At 47.3% G+C, this 25,335-nt stretch overlaps 1 protein-coding gene across 3 annotated transcripts in view; it reads left to right on the plus strand.

Annotated features, from left to right (window-relative positions):
- Positions 1 to 25,335, plus strand: part of Rgs6 (regulator of G protein signaling 6) — a 515,794-nt gene that overhangs the window by 386,879 nt on the left and 103,580 nt on the right. For all 3 annotated transcript variants that reach the window (XM_059279351.1, XM_059279350.1, XM_059279349.1), the window contains exons 3-5: positions 18,743 to 18,793; positions 22,038 to 22,144; positions 23,767 to 23,818. In XM_059279351.1, the coding sequence (XP_059135334.1) occupies positions 18,743 to 18,793; positions 22,038 to 22,144; positions 23,767 to 23,818 (210 nt within the window). The remainder of the gene's footprint in view (positions 1 to 18,742; positions 18,794 to 22,037; positions 22,145 to 23,766; positions 23,819 to 25,335) is intronic.

Genomic DNA, 25,335 nt, shown 5'->3' on the forward strand with positions numbered 1-25,335 from the left:
TCTGTCACCTCCTTCATCTTCACAGATGGGAATAACAACAATGTTTGTTTCTCCAGGTGGCTATGCATGGGAGTTACTGTATATGAAGTATTTGGAATGGTGCCTGGCAAACACTAAACCCTGTGTGTTTGCTGACGCTGTGTCTCGGGGATTTTGTGGCTTTGAAGGTACCATCCTCTCACCCTGCAATGGCACCTTCCCATACCTGGCTAATGCCAACTGGTTCTCTAGGACTCAGTTCAAGCAAGACCCAGCTGCAAGTCTGATTCGAGGGCCAGGTCTATGGTCCCAGGAATCCCCAAAATGCACACACTGTGGCACCTAGTGTACTCAAGGATCGTTGTTGACTTGCATGTCTGTCTTCCCCTGGTTGTGAACCCAGTGAGTACAGCAAGCACACATGTGTGACAGAACACAGAATGCTCTTATGTTGACTGAATGGATAAAACCTTGTTGGAATCCATGAAGTTCACATGTCTACCCAGTCACTCATTCATCCCTTCATTCATTCACAAAAAAAAAGCCCTGTGTGTGAATGTGTATTCATGTGGGTACACCAGTGTGTGCATAAATGTGGTCAACATTTATGCCAGAGGTCAGCATGGAATGTTTCTCAGGAGCTATCCACTTTGGGTTTTTTGAGACAAAGTCCTTCATTAGAACCTGAAATTCACCCAGTAGGGTAAACTGTGGACCACCCAGAGAGCCTTGGGGTCACCCATCTCCACCTCCCCAATGCTGGGATTACAAGCATGTGCTACCATTCCTGGATTTCTACTCAGGTCTTCATGCTTATATGGCAAGAACTGTATGGACCTCAGCACCTCATAAAAAATTAAAAAATAAAAAAATAAACCTTGGTTGAGCATCTATGATGACAGTGTTCCCTGATGAACCCTGGGTAAACCCCTATCCGACCTCAGAGTCTACTATGTCAAAGAGGCAGAGTAAGTTCTTTCAAATTCAGACCCTGTTGTAGGCTCCGAACATCACAGCTGGGCTCAGCCAACCCTACTGGCATCTGTGGCTGATTAGTGACTTGTGGCCGCGATTTGAAAGACTGGACATTGTTCTGCCAAAGGAATTGTTTGAATCTTTTTAAATCCCTTGTGGAAAAACTTTCAGAAGTTTGTGTGTGCGTGCCAGCTGCTTAGGTTGCCAGTCCTGTTTTAAGAATACTTTTCTGTGTCCTGAATAGATGCTTCAGCTCATGTAACAGCCCCATGTTTTTCCTTCCCTTCCGAATGCTAAAAAAAAAAGCCCCATGTTTAACTGAAGGCATCATTGCCTCGGTTAAAAGATTTTCCCAGCGTCCCTTGTAGCGAGATGTGATCTACCGACCAAGTTCTGGCCAGAGATTTGTGTCTTAGCATCACAAACGTAAGACAGCGGGGATTTATTTGACATTTCTGGAGGGCAGAGTCTGGCTGTGTCTCTAGACCTGGGCCTCTGTCTGGAGGTTTTGTGACTCAGCCGTCTTCCGCCCTCTCCATCTGTCAGGATGACTGGACTGTTGTGATTATACTCGGTGACCTGTATAATCACTCCCTCCTGAGGTCCTTAATCACACCTGCAAGTCCTTTTTGCTGTATAAAGTGACACATTTGTGATTCCAGGGACTGGACACCTTGAGAGCCATTGTTCTGTCTGTCACTATGAGAAGCAGAATGTAGAGCTTTCGGAAAATGAACTTAAAGGGGGTCTGACCTGGGGAGGACACCCTTTGCCTTTCTGTCTTTTTTTTCCTCTCTTTTTCCTCCTTTCTTCCCTCTGTCCATTCTTCCTTCCTTCCTTTCCTTCTTTCTTCCTCCTCTCCTCTCTTCCTCCTTCCCTTTCTAAATCTGGAGTGTGATGCTTTCAGTGTCCATTTTGAACAAGGAAGTGACCTTGGGGATGGAAGTCAACCACTAGTTGGTGAAAGAGGAACACTGAAGTGTGGTTCCTTGATGACCCATGCAGGCCCCTCCAGACTTTGTCTACCAAATACACATTAATCTTGTTTAATCCACAGCTATTTTGTTTGTGTGGAACATTAAGATGGACCTAATCTCAACTACTCAAAACCGTGTCCAACTCCATTCTTAAGAAATGACAAGGCTGAGGCTCCACTCTACTCTACGTAAGGGGCAGACAAGTCATCGATGTAGCTGTGACAAGTACGACAGAAATGTTTGGAAAACCTGGACAGTAATTTTGTCTTGTGTTGATCAGCCACCAGCCTTGACTTCTGAGCAGTAGACCATCTCGATTCATCTGGCTTCTACCATTGTTTCAGAGCTTTGATCTGGTTCCACAATGATGCCCCCGGAGGAGTCAAACTGGAGAGAACCAGCTACTGACAAATGAAGTTTTAGTCTCCATTAGTTCAAAAGGGGACTATATGCTGGATCCCATTCTTTTTTGTTTTGTTTTGTTTTTCAAGTCAGGGTTTCTCTGTGTAGCCCTGCCTGTCCTGGAACTCACTTCAGGAGACCAGGCTGGCCTCAAACTCAGAGATTCACCCGCCTCTGCCTCCCGAGTGCTGGGTTAAAGGCCTCTGCCACCACCGCCCGGCTGGCTCCCATTCTTTACACACATTATTTACATCGATGTAAATAGTGATCAATCACAAAGAGTGTGCCAGCCAAAGTATCTACGCTCAGAAGTGGCCCTAAGAAGTACCCAGATCCACTGTCCCTAAGGAAATCCAGTCATTATTAGCAACACCAAGTGTAGGATGTTGATTTGGGGACAACGTTCTCTATTCATTCCTCATAATTTCTGGATGTAATGAAATATAGCCTCAGTAGAAGGGTGATATGAGGAGTCAGGGTTGCCTCTCCTTAAAGGGCCCCCCATTGCAGGCAAACCGGGCAGGGGGGACAGCAGACTTTGCTGTTGTTTTGTTGCGGCCAGTGGACTCTGTCCTCACAGCACCTGTCCTCACCAGGCTTCTTCAGTCCACCTCACCCCCGCTCATTACTTGGATCCCGAGGTATTCCATTTATTAGCTCTAGCAACTCCGTTAACTGTTCACTGCGGCAGTCTACTCCAGTAACCGGTACCTGGGGCAGGAGTGGTGCTCAGGAAATGGGGCTGGAAATGTGAGGAGGAAACATGAGAGGATTTTTAGATCGACTCCATCCTTTGCCTGGTTACGGGGCCTCCCCATCTGGGAATACTCCTCGTGTGTTCTCTGAACAAAAGCCATTTTTCTCTGGATCTGAAGCCATCAGTGTGGAGAGAGGGTTGGTCAGAGAGATGTTTGGCTCTGATGTCCTTCCCCTATAAGTCTTAACAGCACAGTGGCATCTGGAGTTTGCACTCACTTCGCGAGCATGTCCCCTGGGAAGCAGTGTCCTCGCTGCAGTGAATCGCCACGGTTGCCAAGGTGCGATTTTAATTACAGAAATGCCAGAAAGCAGATTCAACGCTGTTTCAAGTCAGAAGAAAACACAGAAATCCTGGGCTGTCTATTCGGCTTGGTCATGGGACTGAGCTGTCAGATGTGGGAATCAAGGATTGTCCCCTGAACTGAGACAGGAGTGAGGAATTGAGGGTGGAGATGGCAGGGCCTGGAAGGGCCTGGAAGGTGCTTCCACTGTTTGGCTGGCCTTTGTTGCTCTCCACCATGGTCACAGGGTAAGCCGCAGAAGAGGGATGTATGGATGCTAGGTCCCCTTCTGGTGATGGAAGGTTTCCAAACTGAGAATGGGTGGTGGCTTGGACTCCCTGGCCATCTGCGCTACTCCCCTCCAAGGCCCCTCCCCTCTTCTGAAGTTTTCTCCTGACCCCTAAAGGTGACCTTACCCAGACTCACTGCTTAGGAGCTTAGATCCATTCCAACACACCAGCAACTCCTGAGCAATGCCTCCAACCTTCTCTCTCCCTGAAAACCCAGGCTCACATGTCCAGTGGCTTCCCAGACATCTCCTCCGTGCAAGAGGCTATTGTAGATCTCAGACTCACACAGACATTCCCAAACCCAGGTTTCCTCCCAAGCCTACAGGCCGATCGCGCTGATCTCAGGCTCCTATGCATCCTGCTAGTTAAATGAGGATACTGGAGTCACTGGGACCCCCTTCTAACCACACGTCAAGCCACTTGCAGTGGAGAGGACCAGAAGTTTGGCTCCCAAGGCAGCCCCACCTCCACGCAGCTGCTCTGCATTTCACTACCACGGGATGTCACCCTTCCTTCATTTGACTTTCCTAACCCACTAGAAAAGACCCCTCACCAGTCTCCCTGCCTCTCCTTCTGCCTCAACCGTCTTTTCCACAGAGCAGCTGAAACGGTCTTTCGAGACCATAAATAAGACTCTCCCATGTGTAAGGCTTTGCAGAGACTCCTGTGGCTCTAAAAGCCCAGCTGGACCTCAGAGGATGCAGCCATGTCCTTGTGATTCTTGGTTTAGTCCTGGGTCTCCAGGCTCCGGCTCCCAACCCAGGGCGCCTCCTGCTCTCTGGGTAAATCAAGCTGGTCACTGTGTGAGAGTGCTGTCCTTTCTGCTATGTGGTCACACAGCCACACCCTCCCTGTGCTCGGGTCCCTGGAACTGTCATTTCCTCCACTACCCAATCTCAGGAGCCCCCAGTCACTCTCTCCATCATCACCCCCCATTTTAGCTTCCTCATGGGGCTGTCCTGTCTCCGTGCGGGATGTTGGCTGGCACCTCCATTGAGGATGAACCACATCAGCCTCACCATTCAGCGCTAAGGACAATATTGAGCACATTGATAGATGTTCATGTATGAAAAAAAGAAACTAGTTTCATTGGCTGTAAAATGAGAGCATCTTCAAGTGAGGTGTCAGGCCGACTGTCACAATGACATGAGAAAATGATGCATGTGGATGTCCTCGTGAGCGCTCCAGCTCCTGATAGATATGACGGGTAGGTCTGGTGGTTAGTAACCAGGACTTGAGAACAACATTCTCTTTTGTAGAACCTACATACGCTTAACAGTAAAACTCTCTCCTGAAGACCACTTGACAGATCAGTCTGGGAAGCAAATGCCTCCTACCCTCTCTGCTGAGCAGGACTGTCTCTATGGTCACTCTAAAATGATGCCAGAAGATGAGAAGTCCTGAACCACCGGCATTCATATCGTTTCTTCCCTAGGTGGTCCCAGCCTGACTGTAATCCCTCAGCTCCTGTCTCGTCACCCTCTTCCACAGAGACCGCACTCTCTGGGTTCCGCTCTGCCCTCCCTTGCCACCACATCCCCCCCCCACCCCCACCCCACGGTTGCTGCACCACTGGCTGCTCCTCCACCCACAGCCCAGCCAGAACTTGCCCCTCACTGTTTCATGTACTGCCCCAGTGATGGGGTTCAGGGGTCCAGGCAGCGATGCTCTTTCTACAAAGCATGCCAGTTTGTGACAGTCGGGAGCGTTCTCTTTTTCTCCCGCCTTCCCGCCTCAGCTCTAAGACCACTTCTTAACCACAGAGGGCTCAAACCACCCAGCAGCTGGAAAGGAAAGCCATGGTGGGCATCTGGAAAATGATTGCAGCTGGCTCAGGCCGTCCCCCACACCCCTGCTCCGACCCCCTCTTTCTTCTCCCCGCCCTTACAAGCAAGTGAAGAGGATTAGTTCTAAGCAGTGCAGTGGAACAGTTAAGCCTGGAGTGATGCTGAGAACCGATCTGCACATCTAGATAGCCAATTTTATAACAGCATTCTTTCCCCAAACTTTATCCTCAGCCTGAGCTGATTTTTCTCATCATTCGGGATTTGAGGGGTGGGGACCTGTTACAGAGGCACTCACGTGTGCGTATGAGGGATGAGTACTATTTGCACGTGTGTGGGTGTGCTTGAGTGCATGTGAATGTGTGCGTGAGCCTGTGTGGTAACAAGAAAGGGGTGATGGATATATGTGGGCATTTCAGGTGCAGCTAAGGAGGGAACCTGAATTCTCAGGGAAGGGGGGGGGCTAGAGTGAGAGACCGAAGGGGAAGAGTCCCCGCCTCTCTTCCTCTTGCTGTCCCCATGGTTAGGGGACTGAACAGCTGACCTGTAAAGCACGATGCCACTGAGAAAGCCTGGGTCATGTGCTCTAAAAGCTCCCTCGGCTTCAAGTGACTTGCTTGGTTTTTCTCACAAGTCCTCAACACTGGCCTTCATCCTGTACCAAACTATTCAAAGAAACAGCCCTAGGGGTGTGAGGATGCAGGAGTCAGGTAGGCACGTGGGCGATGTGGCTGGGCTATAGCTACGTCACAGTGGAGAAAACTTGGAAAATTCTGTCTAATCCCAAGCCAAATTCATCTCACTTTTTTAAAAATGAAACTCGAGTCAGCAACTCAAACAATGGGCTTTAGAGGCAGACATTCTGACACAATATAACCTGAAGACAAGCTAGCTTGATACTGCGTACTGAGAGATGGCAGGAGAAAGTACTTGAAAGTCTTTCTTTCTCATAATTAAACCATTATGTTTCTATAAGAACAGAAAGCATTGCATGTACAGTAAAAATATGCAATACAATAAATAGTCTTGGATCTGAGCTGAGGTGTCTCAGGCCTTTGCTGGTTTTGTGCGGTGTGAAGGTACATACAGTGCAAAATTGCACGTGTATATTATGTGTTCAAACCCAAGGTTGTGGTGACATTGTGCAATGCAGCATGGATAAGGGCTGGCAGAAACACCCCAGGTTTGTGGCATGTTGCTTTGAAGGCATGCTTGGCCACTGCACATTCAGAAACCTTTTGCTATTCTCAATTTTTTGTGACTGCCCCCTGGTCATGCCCTACAGTTTAAGAGGTTGAGCCAGAGACTAAGCCGCAGTGAATCAGCTCCCAGACGTAGACAGGGGCTCCAGGAAGGTTCATGAAAGTATACTGGGGAGACCAGGAGGTCAGACAGAAAAATGGGGTGGAGGAGAAGGTCACATCACATTGCTGGGGAAGCATGAGAATGAACCGAGATCATTCTCTTCTAGCTGGCTTGTTTGTTACTGTTGATTTATTGTTTGAGGTGGGGTTTCACTTTGTTGCACAGACTGGCTTCCAACTCCTGGTCCGGAGCATCCTGCTGCCTCTGCCTTTACCCCTCTAGCTCTTACCACTCATCTATCTTTCTGTTCCCTGTGGATCTCTGCCCTGAGTTCTCACATAGCACTTTGTGTACAGAAGGTGCCAGAGTGTGCTAGAGACTTTCCCTTCTAGGACTCCTTTCCCTATCACGGGACTGGCTGTTCAACACACCTCAACCTGAGCAGAAATGTGAAGTGTCCCCTTAGTGTGGGGCGCTTCTGTCTATTTGGTCGGAGTCCTTGACTCGACATCTAACCTACTTCCTCATTATTTCCTGTTGATCCTAAGTGAGTCGCTCTTTATGATTCCATCAGCTGGAACTAGGAACTGTCATGTCTGTGGCCTCGTAGCAGCACCCCAGGAGGACTCCCATGATAACCCTTGCAACATCCTAGCTCGTCCGTGCCTTTAGGATAGAGCCCTGGAATGTTCCTCATTGCAAGTGTGGTTGGGGGAGGGGCATTACTTGGTAATAGAGTGCCTGGCATCCTTCCGGGTAAATGAATGAAAATGTTTTAATCTGTAATAGTGGTCCTGAGAGCCACATTGGCATCACTTCTTGTCCAACGTTAGCTGTGCCAGGCAGAAGAACAAGGCTCACCCATTTCCGGGCTCTATCCTCATATCGTATCTCTCAGACAGACGCTGAAACTTGGGACCAACAGGCAGATTCCCCGAAGATCACAGAGCTGATGGGGATAGGAACCCAGATTATCCACTGACACCCTGGTGGCTTCAGGGAAGGGGCTAAGGGCTTGGCTGCGGTGGGGTTGGAGGAGAGAGGTACCGGTCCCTCCCATGTGTTGTCTCAGTAACCGGAAGTGGATCTGAGAGTGGATCCTATGCGGGAAGAGAGCATGCTGGGCTGACTTAGGAAGGACCACCTCATCTGTGTGAATGAGACAGGACAAAATAACAATACCAGCAAAGTGACCTCGAGCCTTGGGGCGTGCTGCTGGGGAAGGCTACCAACTCTATTGCTCGAATGGGGAGGCTGTGGCTAATCAGAATGGGGGTGGGCAAGTGTTGCCTAGGGACTGACCCCCCACGCCCATCTCCTCAGGAAAACACTGCCTCCCGGAGCAATTTGTGCATGAATCGCTTTTCAGATTTAAATTTGCACAAGTGAGGTGACCAGTAGGCCATGGGAAGGCAATAAGACCCCAAGACTATCAGTCACCCAGCTGCCGCTGGCTCCCTTTCTCAAACCAGGTACCCTCCCGGCATTCCCGGCGAAGCTCCCCGACCCTGAGGACGTCAACGAAGCTTTCTGATGAGGGCGCCTGGACACCGGGCACTAGATCCGTTGTTTCTCAGAGCACTGACTGACCCTGCTTATTTGTTTTTCTTTTCTGCTTCCTCGTGGAAGGTAGTCAGCAGCAGCAGCCACCCTAGGGAGCGGTGGCTCCTCCCACCGTGGCAACGAGCCTCCATTTCCCTGCTCTAAGGCCTAATCAATGTAGCCACATCCAGCCTTGCCTTTAATAAGCCGATTGTGGAGCTAAATCCCCGCACGCTCTCAGCCTCACCCTGGATGCTTTTGATTGACAAAACTAATCTCTCCTCCGCCCCCACGTCTGCTGCTGCCCGCATCCTCTTGCAAATCATGTACTCAGCTGCTGACAATTAGATATATAAGACTTGGGATTCGGGCGCGGGAGGGTTATGAGGTTATGAATCAATTGTGGGGGCTCGGGTGAGATAACAAACCAGGAGAGCCCATCTCAGGCACCTCACCGCAGCCCTCAGTGCCTCCTGGCTGATTTATGGGTTGGTAATAACCTCGCCTGGTCTCCTGCCCCTGTTATTTTTCATAATACACAGGGAAGCTTTAAATTTCAGAGTCCGGAGCAGGCTGGGTGGGGCTGTGGAGAGAGCGCTTGCCCGGGGCTTCCCTGTGGTCCATTGTCTTGGCTGCTGTGCAATCACTGGGTCCTTGAGAGTTAGGGTTGTCACAGGCTCCTAGAGGCCAGCAAACAGTTTACAGGACCCCAGAGAGGCGGTCCTGACAGACCTTGCTTATGGCAAGAGGTTTGCAGATCAAGGGTCCCAAGTCATAATTCCTGTGTCTGAGTTCAATTCCTGGAACACCATCCAAACTAAGTCTGAGGACTGGAAAGTTTCCTGTGAGGAACCGGACAGGGTAACACTCATTACAGACTGGGAGTGGGAGAAAGAGAGGGGACAGGCTTGGGGGTGGACAGTATCCAGAGGTAGACGGTTGGAGACCTGTCTTCCTCTCTTGACTTTCGTTCACCTCTCAAGTCTAGGATGTGACAGCCAGCACATACTGATGGGAGGATAGCTTTGAAATGCTAACACTTTGTACAGTATTAATCTGTTGAGATTTCTTCTTATAAGAGCTGTGATGCTTTGAGAGAAACCCACCACAATAGATGAGAAGCGTGAAAGATTTCATCAAAAGCAGTATTCCAAAAGTGCCTAAGATCTGGTGTTGGCTGGGGTTACATTTACCTCTCCTTACTTCTCCTGTTTCCCTTCCTTCTCTCCTCTCTCCCTTCCTATCTCTACCCATCCCTTCCTCTCTCCTTCCATCCCTTCTTCCCTCTTTCTTTCTCCAGCCTTTGGGATGAAGTTTTAAATAGCCCACCAAAGGAAAAAAAATGTTTAATCGTACTTGAAATGAGTATGTGCATATGGGCGACTATGTAGTATACGATGCATGTTGGAATACAACTACTGATGAGTAAATGCTTATTAAACCCCACCTCCATGCCAGGTGCTCACTCCATGCCTGGAACAGAACAGCAGAATGAAGTCCCTGTCCGTAGGTGCTGATGCTCGTCAATTGTAAGAGTTAAATTGCATCTTCCCCCAGAACCTCAGAATGTGATCTTATTAGGAAACACAGCCATTAAAGGTATAACTAGTTAAGTCAGGAAATTAGGGTGGGCCTTGAGGCAGCAGGATTTGTGTGTGTCCTTATAGGAAGAGGACCTTGGGCAGAACGTGTATCCAAGGAATACCACATGGATATGGATGCAGAAACCAGAGTGTTGCTTCTACAGGCCACAGATAACCACATTCTGCCGGCAGACCAGGCAAGAGGCACAAGGCAGCACTTCCTCATTGCCCTTGTGTGAACCAACACTTCTGTGACCTTGAACTTGAGCATTCAAGGCTGAACTTGAACTTCAGCCTCCAGAACTATGAGCATGTGAACTGTGGTGGTTCGGACCACCCAGTTCATGGTACTTTGCTGAGGCGGACTTAGGAAGCCGACACAGAAGAGGAAGCGGATGCTGAGCAGACCATCCCATGGGAGCTATCTATCTGGTCCTGGCCAAGAGACGTGCTGCAAAAGGGAGAACCATTCAGATGTCAAGGGACCTTGCCAAATCTTGAAAGTAATGAAGGCTTTCTGAAGTAGTTAGCGAAGGGTGTGTAGGAGTGGAGGACAGGTAGAAGCAGGGTAGAAAGGAGAGAGCCTTCCTACCCCTTGGGGAATTGCATATGCAGAGGTCCTGAGCTGAGATAAAAGCATGGAGTGTTCTGGGAATGAAAAAATGGCCCAGCTAACAGAAGAGAGGAGGAGAAGGGAGCGGAGGATGTAGGAATGGTCAGTCATCAGAGCACCAAAACCAGAACCATGCTGGAATCCATCACATTCAAAGCCTTTCTTTACTCTGGGTCAGAGCACCTGACTTGCTTTCTGACCCTCACTTTCTACAAAATATTTATCTGGGAACTGGAGAGATGTCCTAGTGGTTAAGAGCACTGGCTGCTCTTCCAAAGGACTTGGGTTAGATTCGCAGCACCCAAATGGTGGATCACAACCATCTGTAACTCCAGCTCAGGGGATGCAGCACCCTCTTCCGGCCTCTGCATGCACCTGGCATACATGCGGTGTACAGACATACATGCAGGCAAAACACCCATACACATAAAATAAGAAGAAAATATTAAGTAAATATTTATCAGGAGTGAGCCTTACCTTCCACATCCCCACTGTTTGCCTGCTGTTACATCCTCCGTTTGTCTGCAAGCTGAGCATCAGTAGACTCCTTTCTAGAGGCATCAAGACACTCGGATGGTCCCTAAGACCTCAAATGAGAAAGCAAGTAGCACAAATAATTGCAGCTTCTTCAGCCTTGCAGATGATGTCAGTTAGATGCTTGAACCTAACATGGTCCCTGAAACTCAGACTGTCTGAGTGGATATCGTCTGTGCACGTTCTGGGCCAGACACTGGGCTGTTTCTACAAAATGCAGCAGCTCATGTGCTTCACAGCAGCCGAGGCTGTCCGGTTACTGTGGTTCCCTTTTCCTGTCATGAAATGAAGGCACAAAACAGATCTCTGGTCTGTGAAGAAACAGGCCATCACAGGAAAATCAAGAGCCAAGCTTTGTGAAGAGGGCTTGTTTCCCCTCTAAGTAGACGGTAGGTTCATCAGTTGACGTATAAAGAAATGGAGATTGAGGTGGATGGTTCCAGTTTACAGGTGATATGATACGAGCTGGAGACAAGTCTGCCTAACTTTGTCATCACTGTGCCTTTGTGCTTCATATGCTTGCTAAGTGACGACTAAATTTGTTAGGACTTTCCTCAGCAGCGAGCGGGTGACCAAGCTTCGATGACTTGCCAATGACATTAAGCTTTTCCTCACACTGTTCCTTGAGCCTGTGTTTCCTTTCCACGGCCAGTTATTCACTACACCTAGTTCAGCGTTTAACCTTCCTCGGCTAGTGTGACATGCTTTGTTTTGTAAAATGAAGGCTTCAAAGGAAGACCAGCAACTGTAAAGATGCCCTACTTAGCCTGTGTGTTCATCTGATCAATGGGGATGATCAATCACACCATGAAATTTTATAGCAGTATTACCCTAAAACCCAGACTAGTGGAAGTACTCAAGAAATATTTAGTAAGATTCAAATGAGTGGGTTTTTTAAAGTAGAGTAGGAATGTGAGCTGACCAAAGAAATTAAAAAATTAGCTTAATAGTTGATAATAGCAACAATCACTAAATTGATCCCTCTGCTTCAGGGAAAAGTCCAATACAAAATATAAGTTTCCCACATATTTTCCTTACACATTACTGGAGATGTTCATCAGCTCTAAGACAGTCAGAATGTAGAGTGGGAAGAAATTTGGCATGAGAATGCCTGGATTCTAGCTCTGAGTCCAATAGATGCTGATCTGTGGCCTTGAGCTTCTCTCAGACTGATCTTTTAAGTGGTCATTATAATAACAATATTTTACACAATTATGGTCAATATTATACATGATAACAGGAACAAATGCCTGCTATACAGCAGGCACTCAGGAAGTGCCACTGCCTGTCACAAGCATTGCCACCCACCTGGCAAGTGTTGTGGAGCCAGCCTCTCTGTGGCAGGTGCCCAGAGACCCTGAGCCAGTACACAAAAACATCAGTGGATGGAATCCTAGCCTTGATGGAGGTGTAGGGTAAACTCAGTTGTGGCAGAAACCATAGCATCTTTCCTTGGGATCTTAAAATCGTTTCCTCGAGAGAAATGATGGGGGTTGAAATGACTTTACCAAAAGCTTCAGATGTCAGCACCACAGTCTACAATCTACCAAGTTTCCAGAAACTGGCAATCTATAGATGAGTGCAATGCATGAATTCATCCTTATCTACTCTGCATGGCTTGCAACTGATCCAATACTTGGGGAGGGGAAGGGGAGGAAGTAGCTCACGTTAAGATCTCCTTGGGTTGTCATGTCTGAGTGGAAGCATCCTCATCAAATTCCCTAAAACACCTGAAGACACAACCCAGGATCTTGTGCGATGCTCCTCTAAACCGGAAACAGAGCCCCCTTACATACCAGGGCTCTCTCAAATCTAGTTTGTATTTACCTCCTGTCCACACAGCACGGGAATTAAACATGAGTGGTCACTGAGTCTTACTCTACCATGGACATAAGTAAACATAAAGAAGTAATCCGGGTTGCCTCTCCTGACACAGGACTTTGATGAACATCCCCATGGTGTCTATAAAATTCTACTTGTAGTCCCAGGGACCACAGATGGCTAGAGTGTGTGGTAAGTTCAAGGGCAGGATCCAGCATCATGGCTGAGTCTCCCTCTGCTGACCCCTCAAGACAAAACTGGAACTGGGGGTGTAGCCTAACTGGTAGGGTGCTCACCTGGCATCTTCAAAGTCGTGGGTTTGACACCCCAGCCCCCAGCACTGTATCAACAGAGTGTGATGGCAGCAGTAATATCAGCCCTCAGGAGGGGGAGGCAGAAGTTAGTCAGCCTTGCTACTTAATCAGTTCCAGGCCAGCCTGGACTACATGAGACAAACACCAACAGCAATACCCAGCCCAGAGACCCTGCCTTTGGTCACTACTATTTGCTTCCAAGAAAACAAAATTTCCCAGGAGAGAAGCTATGCAGAGTCCCTCTTACTCTCTCTACTTTGGTCTAAGAGGCCAATTTATTTCATTTATTTATGGTTTTTCGAGACAGGGTTTCCTCTGTGTAGCCCTGGCTGTCCTGGAACTCACTCTTTAGAACAGGCTGGCCTCAAACTCACAGAGATCCACCTGCCTCTGCCCCCCAAGTTCTGGGAGGCCAATTCTTGCCTCTCCGTTCTTGGAAATAAAAAGCCTTTCCTTGCAAAGCATGTAGAATGTTCTGTGAACTTCAGATAGTTCAGAAACAAAGTAATGATTGGATGCCTCTCCTCTGCCCAAGATAACCTAAAGTTAACAACTTAAGTTATTTCCAGAACTGGTCTTTTTCATTTCTGTATATACTTATATATGTGCATAATTAATAAAACAGGAGTATTTTTCTGCTGTAAAAAATGTTATTTCACCATATATGCTCTTCTTGATGTACTTTATCCACTCAGTGTACTAGTTGTCCAGTAAATATTATTCCATGAATAAGCTTTGATTTCCTGACTTTCTTGTTAGAGGAATTTTATATTGATCTCAAATGCCTGTTCAATAAATACGTTTATATGTAAAAGATAGGGTAGAAAGGTGTACTACAATGCATGTGAAGCACAGCGTGTAACTGCTGATAATAAACACCCACTTACATACCCGGAGACGGCACACACGCAGTGGGAGGTACTTGAATACCCTCTGGTGTAGTTCATGGATAGTCCTGTATCGTGAGTTAATTAATCAGTGTCCGTGGGGCTGGGTGATGGGCTCAGTTGCTAAAGGGTCTGTCCCACAAGCATGAAGACGCGAGTTCAGGTCTCTAGGACCCACTTAAAAGCTGAGTCTGGTCATGTTCCTGTAATCCCTGTGCTGGGAAAGTAGACACAGGTGGATCCCTGTGGCTCACCGGACAGCCAGCCAGCCTAGCTGGATAGAGGAGCCCCGGGTTCAGTTAGAGACCCTATCTCTGTGGAGCGGTGGTGGTGCATGCCTTTAATCCCAGCACTCGGTGGGGCAGAGGCAGTTGGATCCTCTGAGTTCAAAACCAGCCTGGTCTGCAGAGTGAGTTCCAGGACAGGCAGGACTACACAGAGACACCCTGTCTCAAAAAGCCGAGAGAGAGAGAGAGAGAGAGAGAGAGAGAGAGAGAGAGAGAGAGAGAGAGAGAGAGAGAGAGACAGAGAGAGACAGAGAGAGAGAGAGACAGAGAGAGAGAGAGAGAGACAGAGAGAGAGAGAGAGAGAGAGAGAGAGAGAGAGAGAGAGAGAGAGAGAGAGAGAGAGAGCGAGAGCCTATCTCAAGAATGAGGTGGGGCGTAACTGAAGAAGACACTGGCATTCGTTTCTGACATACAAATGCATGTGAAAACACTAGTATGCACACTCACACAAACATGTACATAACACACACACAGACAAACACACATGCAATTGGCCCCAGAACAGCTTCCAGGTCAGTGTTTTGGGCTCTTGGGAATAATGGCGGCTGTATTGTGTGTGTTATGCTGTGGGCTGTTATCAGTCTGTAAGTCCCCGGAGGACATCTTGACTAAGGTAGCATCTCAAATTCAACAGTGGAAACAAAAGGCAGCAATTATTTTCTGATAGAACAGAAAAGAATCTTCTTCAAATTCTTTTTGTTAAGAGGAAGGAAAGGCGGGTCTCTGGGGTTGGTGGAGAGAGAGGAAAGACAAAAACGAGAGAGCAGACAGACGCTTGCTCCTGCTGCTCTGTGGACTGTTCTCTCGTCGGGCTCGAACATGTCTAGTTGGAGCACGTTCATAATATTATGACTTAGTTGCCTTCCCTGCTGCTTGTTCTGGGGCAGAACCACAGTGGTTCACTTCCTGCCTCAAAGCTGGAGCAGGCCACTTGTGGATCTGTCCGTAGAAACTTGTAAGAGTGTCCACCCATCCCTGAGCATCTTCCAACATGTCTGCTGCAGGCCACAGGATGGTACCCGTAGTGTGTGAGGGACAGTACAGTGAGAGCACAGCAAATGGAGTATCCCGGCCCGGGATCGCCAGGAACAGCAGCTTACCAATCCCCACACGGCATAGCGACTGTCACGGTCACTGTGCCATCACACCAAACCTAGCTCTGTGGTCCCCAAACTGTTAGAGGGCGAAGTAAAAGGGACCACTGTGACTTTATCTTCCTTACAAGAAAGGTGCTTAACTGTGATTCTTTAGCGAGGTGGAGCTGTAGAATGACTGGGCCAGAAACTGAGTGCCAAATGGGGCAGAAATCCAGACAATGGTTCTGGAGTTCTGGGGGCGGTGGTGAGTAGGATGGCAAGGAAGGAGTCTCAATGCATGAATACTAATTAGTGACATGGATATTAATGATGACAGTAATTAACAGGGAAAGGAAGGGCTGTCATTGTCCCAGGGTGAGCAATCAATCTTGGCAGGTGATAAATAATGGCTGAGCAAGCTCAGCGGAAAGATAATCCGCAGGCCCCGGGGAGAGCCGGGGTGCTACTGGAAGCCTCGCAGTTTCCAGGCAACCCACAGAAAAGAACTATTTTTCTTTGAGGGGGAAAAAAAAAAGAACAGGTTAGTGTGTCTCCCCCACCCCCAATTTGGGATTACAGTTCTTATTTGATGTCTGCTTTGTTCTGCATTTCCTAGGACAAATGCACAACTTCTGTAATTTGAGGAAAATGAGCACGCACACACACATGCGTGGACACACACACACACCCACACACACACACACACACACACACACTGCTACACAAGTGGACTCCCTCTCAAAAGATGGGAATGGACCAGAGTGTTTTTGCATCCAATTTCAGCTCACAGATGTGGTCCGGAAGCAAGTGTGGGAGGCTTCTGAGTCTTGCTTTTGAGGCTGAAGTGTGAGGAAATGGCATTGTCAATGAAGTTGGCCCTGGAGGCCAAGAGGAGGAGGGTAGGGCCCCAGCAGCTCTGCTGCACTGTTTCAACATCTTCCAGAGAGCTACACAGAGACCAAATGTCCAGGTTGTCTGGCCAGCAGAGAACTTACTTCTAGTCAACGGTCAAATGTCTGAAATTTTTGACTCCCAGGAAAAGGGTGCCTCGGTAAATTCCTCTGCCGGATCTCATTCACCTGGCTGGGAATCTAGCCAGGAACTACTTTAGCAGACACCCTCATGCACACACCCTCCTCACACACACAAACACCCTATACACAAACACCCTATACACACACACACCCTCCTGACATACACATACCCTCATGACACACACACATCTTCCTGGCACACACACACCCTACACACACACCCTCCTGACACACACACACACACACACACACACACACACACACACACCAAGACTTCAGACCCATTCTTGACTCAGATCTGGAAATATTGTTCCTTTCAGCCTGTTTTCCATCAGACATTCCCCAAAGAGGTAACGAAGCCATGTTGAGAGGTCTGCACCAGTGTAAAACGAAATCTTTGGGTGACTCGGTGGTTTGATCAGATGCTGTGAATCTCGCAGATAATTGGGCTCTTGCACTTGTGTTACATACCTTGGGTCCAGAAACCCTGACTAGGGAGGCAAAGGCATGAAAAGAGGGCAGACACAGAGACACAAGTACAGACAAGCTGGGTCAGGTGGGGTGTGTGCACTGTCTCCCCTGGCAACCCAGATCCTCTGTGTGTTTGTTATGTACAGCACAGGGAGTCGGAAGAGCTAGTCTTGGCAGGAGGTCTCTGTGAAGGAGTAGTTCAGGCTGAAGACACCTAGGAGAGGTAAGATACAGTTACTAGCTTTTGTGCACACTGATCAATTGGACACCACCCCTAAAGAAGGTTTTGCTATGCTTCTGAGCCTCGCCAGGAGGAAGGCTTTGCCAGACCCACAGGGTTGAGACACTGGGGTCCTTGACATGCCTATGCGCAAGTCAACCATACATACTCACTCAGGACTTCCTCACTCCACTCACTGGGGGATTCCTCCACCCCCTACACACTCCCCTGTGAGCTAAGCTGCTCTTGGAACATGAGTTCTAGTTGCAATCTTTTTAAAAGGAAGACAGTAAAAGGGAGCTTGTTCGGAAGACTTTGGCCAATGGTGAGGAGCTCCGGGCCAAGCCATGGAATGGATCCAGGTCTGTCACACTGATGATTTATGAAAAGACTGCCCAAAATCTGAAGGGATGGTCTTAGAGTGACGAGATCTGGGTTCAAGTTCACTCTTCTGTCATCAGAAGACAAAACTAAAACCAATAGGAAGAAGTAAGAGAGTGTCAAATTTCTGTTCAACTGTGACTTATCTTAAACATGCTGGCTAGAAGAAACTGGGGTTATTCCACACACACCTAATATCTCTTACAAGGGATCTAAATAGTCATTCATTTTCATGGTGGGATCCATATTGTGTCTCTGCTGCACTCAGTTTCCAAGATAAATAAGGGAAGGGTCTGTAGGTGTGGAGAAGGTTTTCACAGACCAGAGCAGGCAGTGATATAGGTCATTCTACCCACATATAATTAGTATGGGTCAGTCCGCAGCCAACTTTGAGGGAACCTGGAAATTTATGGTAGCTGAGGCCCAGACGAAAAAGAAGAAACTGTCAGTGAAGACCCAGAAGTGGTCCATGGACTCAGAGGCATGTTGACTCAGCTTGGACTCATGCCTGAGAAGAACAAGCTTTCCAAGCACCTCTGAGACCACCTGAGCTGATTAGCACTTGTCAGGAAGGGCATGGTGCTGAAAAAAAAAAAAAATGTTCTAGAAGCAGGCATGCCACGGCTTCACTGGCCTGCCTTGGGGAAGCCATTGAAATCTGTGTCCCCAGAAAGTTGCTAATGAATGCTCCTGGGAATGTGGATGTAATTGAAGCATCGGAAGTGAGTTTGGATTTTGTTTTCTGTTGGTTGGTTGGTTGGTTGGTTGGTTGGTTGGTTGGTTTTGGTTTTGTTTCTTGTTTTGTTTTTGTTGGTGATAGTGTTTTTTTTTCTGGAAAAAGAACCTGAAATGTAGGCTGAGAGTGCAGCTGAATTGGTACAATGCTTGTCTAGTATTCGTGAAGCCCTGGGTTTGGTCCCCAGCACTATATAAACTAAGCTTGGAGGTCAGGACTGGCATCTCAGCATCCTCAGCTATATAGAAAATTCAAAATCAGCCTGGATGCACAAAAGCCTGTCTCCATGAAAGAAGGAAAATAAGGAGGGATGGCAGTTACTGAATCATAACTGTGGCCATGTCCCAGTGGATGGGAAGAGCTGGCTAGCATGGGGAAAATGGTGGTATTATCCAGCTCTCAAGCTATGTGCTGCTGGGCTCCCGAGTCTACTAGAGATGTTTCTTCTGCTACCCATGAGATCATCAGCTGAAATTGCTTTGTCATTGCAGGTACGGATATTGTGCAGTGGCTCATGAAGAACCTTTCCATTGAGGACCCAGGTATTTGACCTTTGACCTTGCCTTTACCTCCCCTGGTGTTGGTACACATGCCATAGACAACTTCCACAGTGGACCTTATACAGTCTTGAAAAGAAGGCTTATCATCGTGGATTCCAGGATGTGGACTCATTGTATTTGCAGATAGAAGTCATTTATTTTCTCCACTGAATGTCTATCATCATGTGGAAATCACCCTTTGAGGAAATGAACCACTATTTAGAATGCCAAAGAGCTCAACACAATAGCGTGTGAAATGAGATGAATTCTCGTTAGCCGTAGCAATTAAAGATAAGTTGTAGCCCTGTCACAGAACAGCCTTCTAGAAGCAGCTCTTAAAATTAGATTGCCTGATCCACAATTAAGATGTTTAATTATTTGCTAAAACTCCTTCTGTTTTCTGCTTCTGCAAGAAGTGAAGAAGTGATTTTTTTTCAACTCTAATTGTGCGTTTCAATTAGGCAAAGTATACCAGAAGAAAAAAAAAATGCAAAACCCTGACCAATGAAGACAGTTTAGACAGTTTCCACAGCTGTCCTTCCACCAGAAAATAAGCAGGACAATGTATTTTCACAGTCTCATTAGGAAATGGGGGAGGCGCTCCAGAAAAAAAAATGAAACTTCTAGACAGCTCAAGTTGATTTTCATCAGTGTGCGATGAGTTTATTGTTGGGTTTTTTTCCTTGGCATTTAGCACACATCCATTTGTCTGGCTTAACTGGCATTAATAATATTCAAAGAACACATATATCCATAGTGGATCTACTCTGGGGCTCACATTAGTGCTGAGTGAATCCAGGTCCTTCTTCCTATTGGGCAAGCATTCTACCACTGAGCTACATATACCCAGCCCTCTGCGCCAATGTTCTTAAGGGTCATCCTTGCAGGACATAGATACTATAAGTTAAGTGGACCTTAACCACCCTGCTTTCTGAGAATCTGCACCAAGTGCCCACCCTAGATGTTGGGCTTTGATTGTGATTATTTGTGGAATCGATATGCCAACCCAGGCTTGCATTTTTACCTGGCATTGCTAATCTACAGTTGAGTGTACAACAATGCACTTTCAAATAATTCTATTAAATGAAGTTGATGGAAACATGAGTCCTTGAAGAGCAGGTGATTTTTCAAAGTGACCCTGGCCCTTTTCATGTCCTGGATCAGTGGTCACTCTGTCAGCTTACAAAAATTATTAATTCGAGTGAAGTTCTTAGCTCACAAGAAAAGGGCCTATACTTCTTTTTCTTGTGAGCTAAGAATTTCACTGGAAGGCTAGACTCCCAAGCCAGCTCCTCTTGGTGTCTGCACTATACAGCCTGGACTTCTGATTGACCACTCATGCAGTCAGTCTGGGTAGGCATCTAGCCATTTGATGACACTTATCTGAAGTCACTGTTCCTTTTTAGTCATGCTAACTTAAGGCCATTTCTCATGGTAGAATTTGCTCAGAGCACTTCCTGGCCCTTCTGAAGTATCCATTGAATTCATAATTATTGATGTTCTGAGGACTCTAGCACAGCTAATGTAAATGAGACTCCTCTGGCCCTGGCATGAAAAACTTCTGTGGAAGGTCCACACTGGTGAAAGTCATATCTACAATGGTCTACTCTTTTCTGATACCGTTGGGGAGACATCAAGATGTTGGGACAAGTTTGGGCTTCTGAGAATTAGCCAGGAAGGAGAAGCTAAAACAATTTGCCTTAAGATGGAGCCACAAACCACAGCCTGGGAAGCCAGCATGTCTAACGGAAGTCCCATGCTGGCTGCTCTGTCTTTTCTTTGTTCCCTTCTGTTAAAGTAAAAGCATTTCTAAGTAGGAGTTCTAGCTCTGGTGTCAGTGGCTCAACATTACCTTCTTTTAGGATCTTGCTCTTTCGTCTTGCATGGGGAAGGATAAATGATGGAGCTTTACTTCTTGCTGGACCTGACGTTCTTCCCTTTGTTTGTGTTAGGGTTTTGGTTGGTTGGTTGGTTGGTTGGTTGGTTCATTGGTTAGTTGGTTGGTTGGTTTTGCTATGTAGCCCAAGCTGGCCTTGACCTCTCAGTTCACCTGCCTCAGTCTCCCAGGTGCTGGGATTATAGACCTGTGCCATCACACCTGGCTCATGGTTCTTGAAGCATACAGTTGGACTTCTGTGTATTCAGAGCTTTATCTTTGAAGTCAACTAACACTGGATTGAAAATATTTGATACAAAAATGTATCTCCGCTCAACATATAGAGACAGTTTGTTATTCCCTAAGCTTTATAGTATAACAGCCATTTGCTTAGACTGTGTTAGGCATCAAAAGTAACCTAGAAATGACTTGAAGCTTGCAGGAGCATATGTGCAGGTTATATACACATGGATGCCATTTGATATCAAGACTTAAGCATCCAAATATTTTTATCTTCCTGAGACAAATTCTACATGAATATATAGTGACAGCCATATAGAACTGTAAAGGCAAACTTGTCATCAGGAAGCAGGTACAATAAAACATCATTATTCAGAGTCCACCCACTACTTCCATGGGGACTTGGTGATTCTTAGAAAGCAAAGCACTTGCATTGTAGTTGATGTTGAAAAGCTTACAGTTACAGACAAGACAAATGACTTAAAAATATTCAGCTTATAAAACTGGTCATAGAAGAAGTAGCCCCCCTACTGTATGGGCTCCTCTCTGGATAAGGTAAAACCTTAACTACTGAGGGAAACCTGTTTATGGCTGGGGCAGAGATAAGGAAGCAGCAGGTGGATTTTGGCAGAAATACCTACTTTTCTATCTGCTTTGTCTCTATGGCACCGCCCACCCCAGTATCCTTCCTCCGATCTCCTGGAATGGTCATGGCCCGAGGAGATTCTGAAGCCTCTGCACCACTAGACTGCACCCCTGGTGCCCAGGATCAGAGACAGAGAACCACGGCTCAGGCTGCCATCTCTGCCTGAGTATTTCACTGCTAAGCCCTTGTGTGAGAGGCCTCACTTCTTTAGGCGCTACTTGGTCTAGGCCATGCTGCTGGATCTGACTTTGTTTGGGAAGGCTGTGGGGAATGAGTGGTCAAGTATTGTCAAACTCTCTGAGGAGGCCAGACACGCCATGGTCCTTCTCAATTGTCAGTGTCTTCCTATTGCTACCATCAGCAAGGGAAGACCTCATCAGCACTGTCATCCAGAGGGATGACACATGACCTCAGGTCACCTTCTGCTCTCCCAGTGTATGTTTTAGCTGAATGACCTGCTTCCTCCTCCTTTTCTCTCCTTTCAGTTGAAGCAATACACCTGGGAAGCCTTATCGCCGCCCAGGGCTACATCTTCCCAATCTCAGACCATGTTCTCACCATGAAAGATGATGGCACCTTTTACCGTTTCCAGGTAGGCCAGCTGGCTCTTCCCAAAGAACCCTTCTGCTCATCATCATGTGACCTCAGATTAGAACCACCTAGAACAACTAGGCATGTTTAAAAGAGTAAGTGTTCCCCTGCAAAAGCTAAGAGATGCATTAACTTAGACACTGGGTGACCCACTTAAAGAACAGTAAAAGGCCCTCACGGATAGCCTATGGTATTTGGGGACACTGTCTAAGCCACTTGGGGGGTATTATCGTAGAATCCCCTGCATATCTTATAAACATCATTTTTCACAGCTCTGGGGGAAGTGTCTGATGGGGGAGCACTCTCTATTTCATAGATGGTACTTTCTAGTTGTGCTCTCATTTGGTGGAAGGGAGGAGGGGTCTCCCTCAAGCCTCCATCTCCATGTCTCCTTCACCTTCCAAAGACCCCATCTCTCATCTTTAACAAAAAGATTTATTTTTTATTTTATATGTATTTGTATTTTGTTTGAATGTATGTATATGTACCATGTGCTTATCTAGGGCCCACAGAGGACATAAGGGGGTGTCAGATGGCTTGGAACTAGAGTTGCAGATGATTTTGAGGTAACCTGTAGGTGCTGGGAATTGAACTCAGGTCCTTTGTAAAAATAGTAAATGTTCTTAACCACTGAGTCATCTCATCTCTCTAATCCCAAGACCCTATCTCTTCAGAGCATCTTCTGGAAGACTAGAATTCAGATGAGAACGTCTCCTGGAGAACTAGGGTTCAGATGAGAACATCTCCTTTAGGACTAGGGTTCAGATAAGAACATCTGGAGGACTAGAGTTCAGACAAGAACATCTGGAGGACTACGGTTCAGATGAGAACATCTGGAGGACTATGGTTCAGATGAGAACATCTGGAGGACTAGAGTTCAAGTGAGAACATCTCCTGGAGGACTGGGGTTCAAATGAGAACATCTGGAGGACTATGGTTCAGATGAGAACATCTCCTGGAGGACTGGGGTTCAGATGAGAACATTTGGAGGACTAGGGCCCTTATGAGAACGTCTCCTGGAGGACTAGGGTTCAGATGAGAACATCTCCTGTAGGACTAGGGTTCAGATAAGAACATCTGGAGGACTAGAGTTCAGACAAGAACATCTGGAGGACTGGGGTTCAGATGAGAACATCTGGAGGACTAGAGTTCAGATGAGAACAGATACTTTCCCTCATTTCTTCTAGAAGAAAAACTGCTACAGGAGTGGCTATCACCCATCTTACAAAGGGGGCATTTGGGGACACTATCTAAGCCCCTTGGGATGGGGACACTCAGAGGATGAACGTGGCTTTAGTGACCTTAGGAAGCTGATCCGAGTGAGCCTGAAAGAAAGCACTGTCCTTGGTCTGTATCACCCTGGAGTGCATCCTCATGTGCTACATGCTCACTCATCCTCCTCATCCACTGTTAGCCCTTCTCCCAGACTCTGCCTCAGAGGGAGTAGAGACAGAGAGTTGGGGTGTGTCAAAGCCCAAGCCAATGGCTTTGGGAACATGGTTCTGCCCAGGTGTTAGAGAAGAAACTGTGCCAGACCAAAGGAGTGTCTGCCTGTAGCTTACATTTCCCAGTTACAGTTACAGCTGTGTGCCTCTGGTTCTGATGTCCCGTGCTCTGTTGCAGGCTCCTTACTTCTGGCCTTCAAACTGCTGGGAACCTGAGAACACTGACTATGGTGAGAAGAGATGATGTGACCTATACTTCCTGTCACTCCTAGAAGTACTGAAGACAAATGCTCGGCACCTGGTGACCACGGTGCTGGGGAAAGGGGCTCTGGAGCCTGCTAAGCCCTGGTTGACACAGATCAGGTTCCCTGTTTTCCACGGTGAACAAAGACACAGCACACTGAGCGGTGCAGTCCTCCCAGGGGAAGGGGCAAAGGGACCAGGTTTTTATGGGTTTACTGTGTGACAGGGGCTTTTATTGCTCCTTCTAAGGGCATGGCATCAGGGAGGGCTGCATCAAGGAGCTCCTTCCCCTGGCCTTTTCTATCCTCATATACTTGTAAAAAATTAAGAACTTATTGGTGATTTTGGTAGTTGGAAGTTAAGAGGAGAGAAAGAGAGAGGGAGAAAGAGAGAGAACACAAGCATAAAGGGATGGACAACTGTATTGCCACACTCTCATAGTGACTATTTAATATTTTCCATGAACCAATTCTCTAAATAAATTATGTTGTCTCTAACTTAAGGTGAAAAAAAAAAAAAAGAAGAACCTTGACACCCAGAATGTCCATATCCTCACAGGGTCACATTTGTCAATTCCCAGTTGATAGTGAGTCCCAAGAGGGCAGGGGCTGGTCTGCCCTGGGCATTCACATCACCCCCAGGGTGAGATCTGTGGCACAAGATATATGTGTTATTCAGTAAATCTTTACTTACAGTACCGTTTGGGGTTTTGTGACTGCTTAAGATCTTTTCATTTGTTTAGTTTGGATTGAAGTGGGTTCTCTTACAGCACTGGGGTCGAATCCACAGCCTTATGTGTGCTAAGCTATACTTCAGCCTGGTTCTGGTCCCTTTCTACAATTCGCCACATCACATGTTAAAGTTATTTATTTTCATTTATGTGCATGTGCCTGCTTGTCTGTGTATATATACCGCATGTGTGTAGTACACATGGAGGCCAGAAGAGGGCATCAGATCCCGTGAAGCTGGAGTTACAGGTTTTTATGAACCACTGGATATGGGTGCTGGGAACCCATCTGTGGTCCTCAGGGAGAGCAGAAAGTACTCTTAACTCTTGAATCACCTCTCCAGTTCCTGGTTCTGGTTCTTCATTGAAGGTGACCAATAGACATTCCCTGGAAACAGAGTTTGAACTCAGATCTGAGTGACTCCAGCCTATTCCCACTCCTGCGCCTGTGTGTGTCCTGACTGGCATCCACGCCAACAGCACCACCCCTTGGCCTGGCATTCTTGCAGCTGCTGGTGCAGGCTAGACCATGGCTCTCCTGAGGACCAGGGCACTCAGTGATCCCAAGAGCTTCTCCCCTGGATCTTTGCAGAACTGAGGGACAGGAAGGCAGCTGCAGTTGCGGGGACTGGGTGGTCGGGGATCTGCAGGGAGAGCTGCAGGGCACGCTGCTGTTTGGAAGCACGGGTTTATGGGATGCAGACAGGCCACTGGGAACAGTCTGGAGATGCAGGCAAGTGAGGCCTTGCCTAATGAGCCGATAAATCGAGAGGATGT

The sequence above is a fragment of the Peromyscus eremicus genome, chromosome 14, assembly GCF_949786415.1.
Source record: "Peromyscus eremicus chromosome 14, PerEre_H2_v1, whole genome shotgun sequence".
NCBI classification, from domain to species: domain Eukaryota; kingdom Metazoa; phylum Chordata; class Mammalia; order Rodentia; family Cricetidae; genus Peromyscus; species Peromyscus eremicus.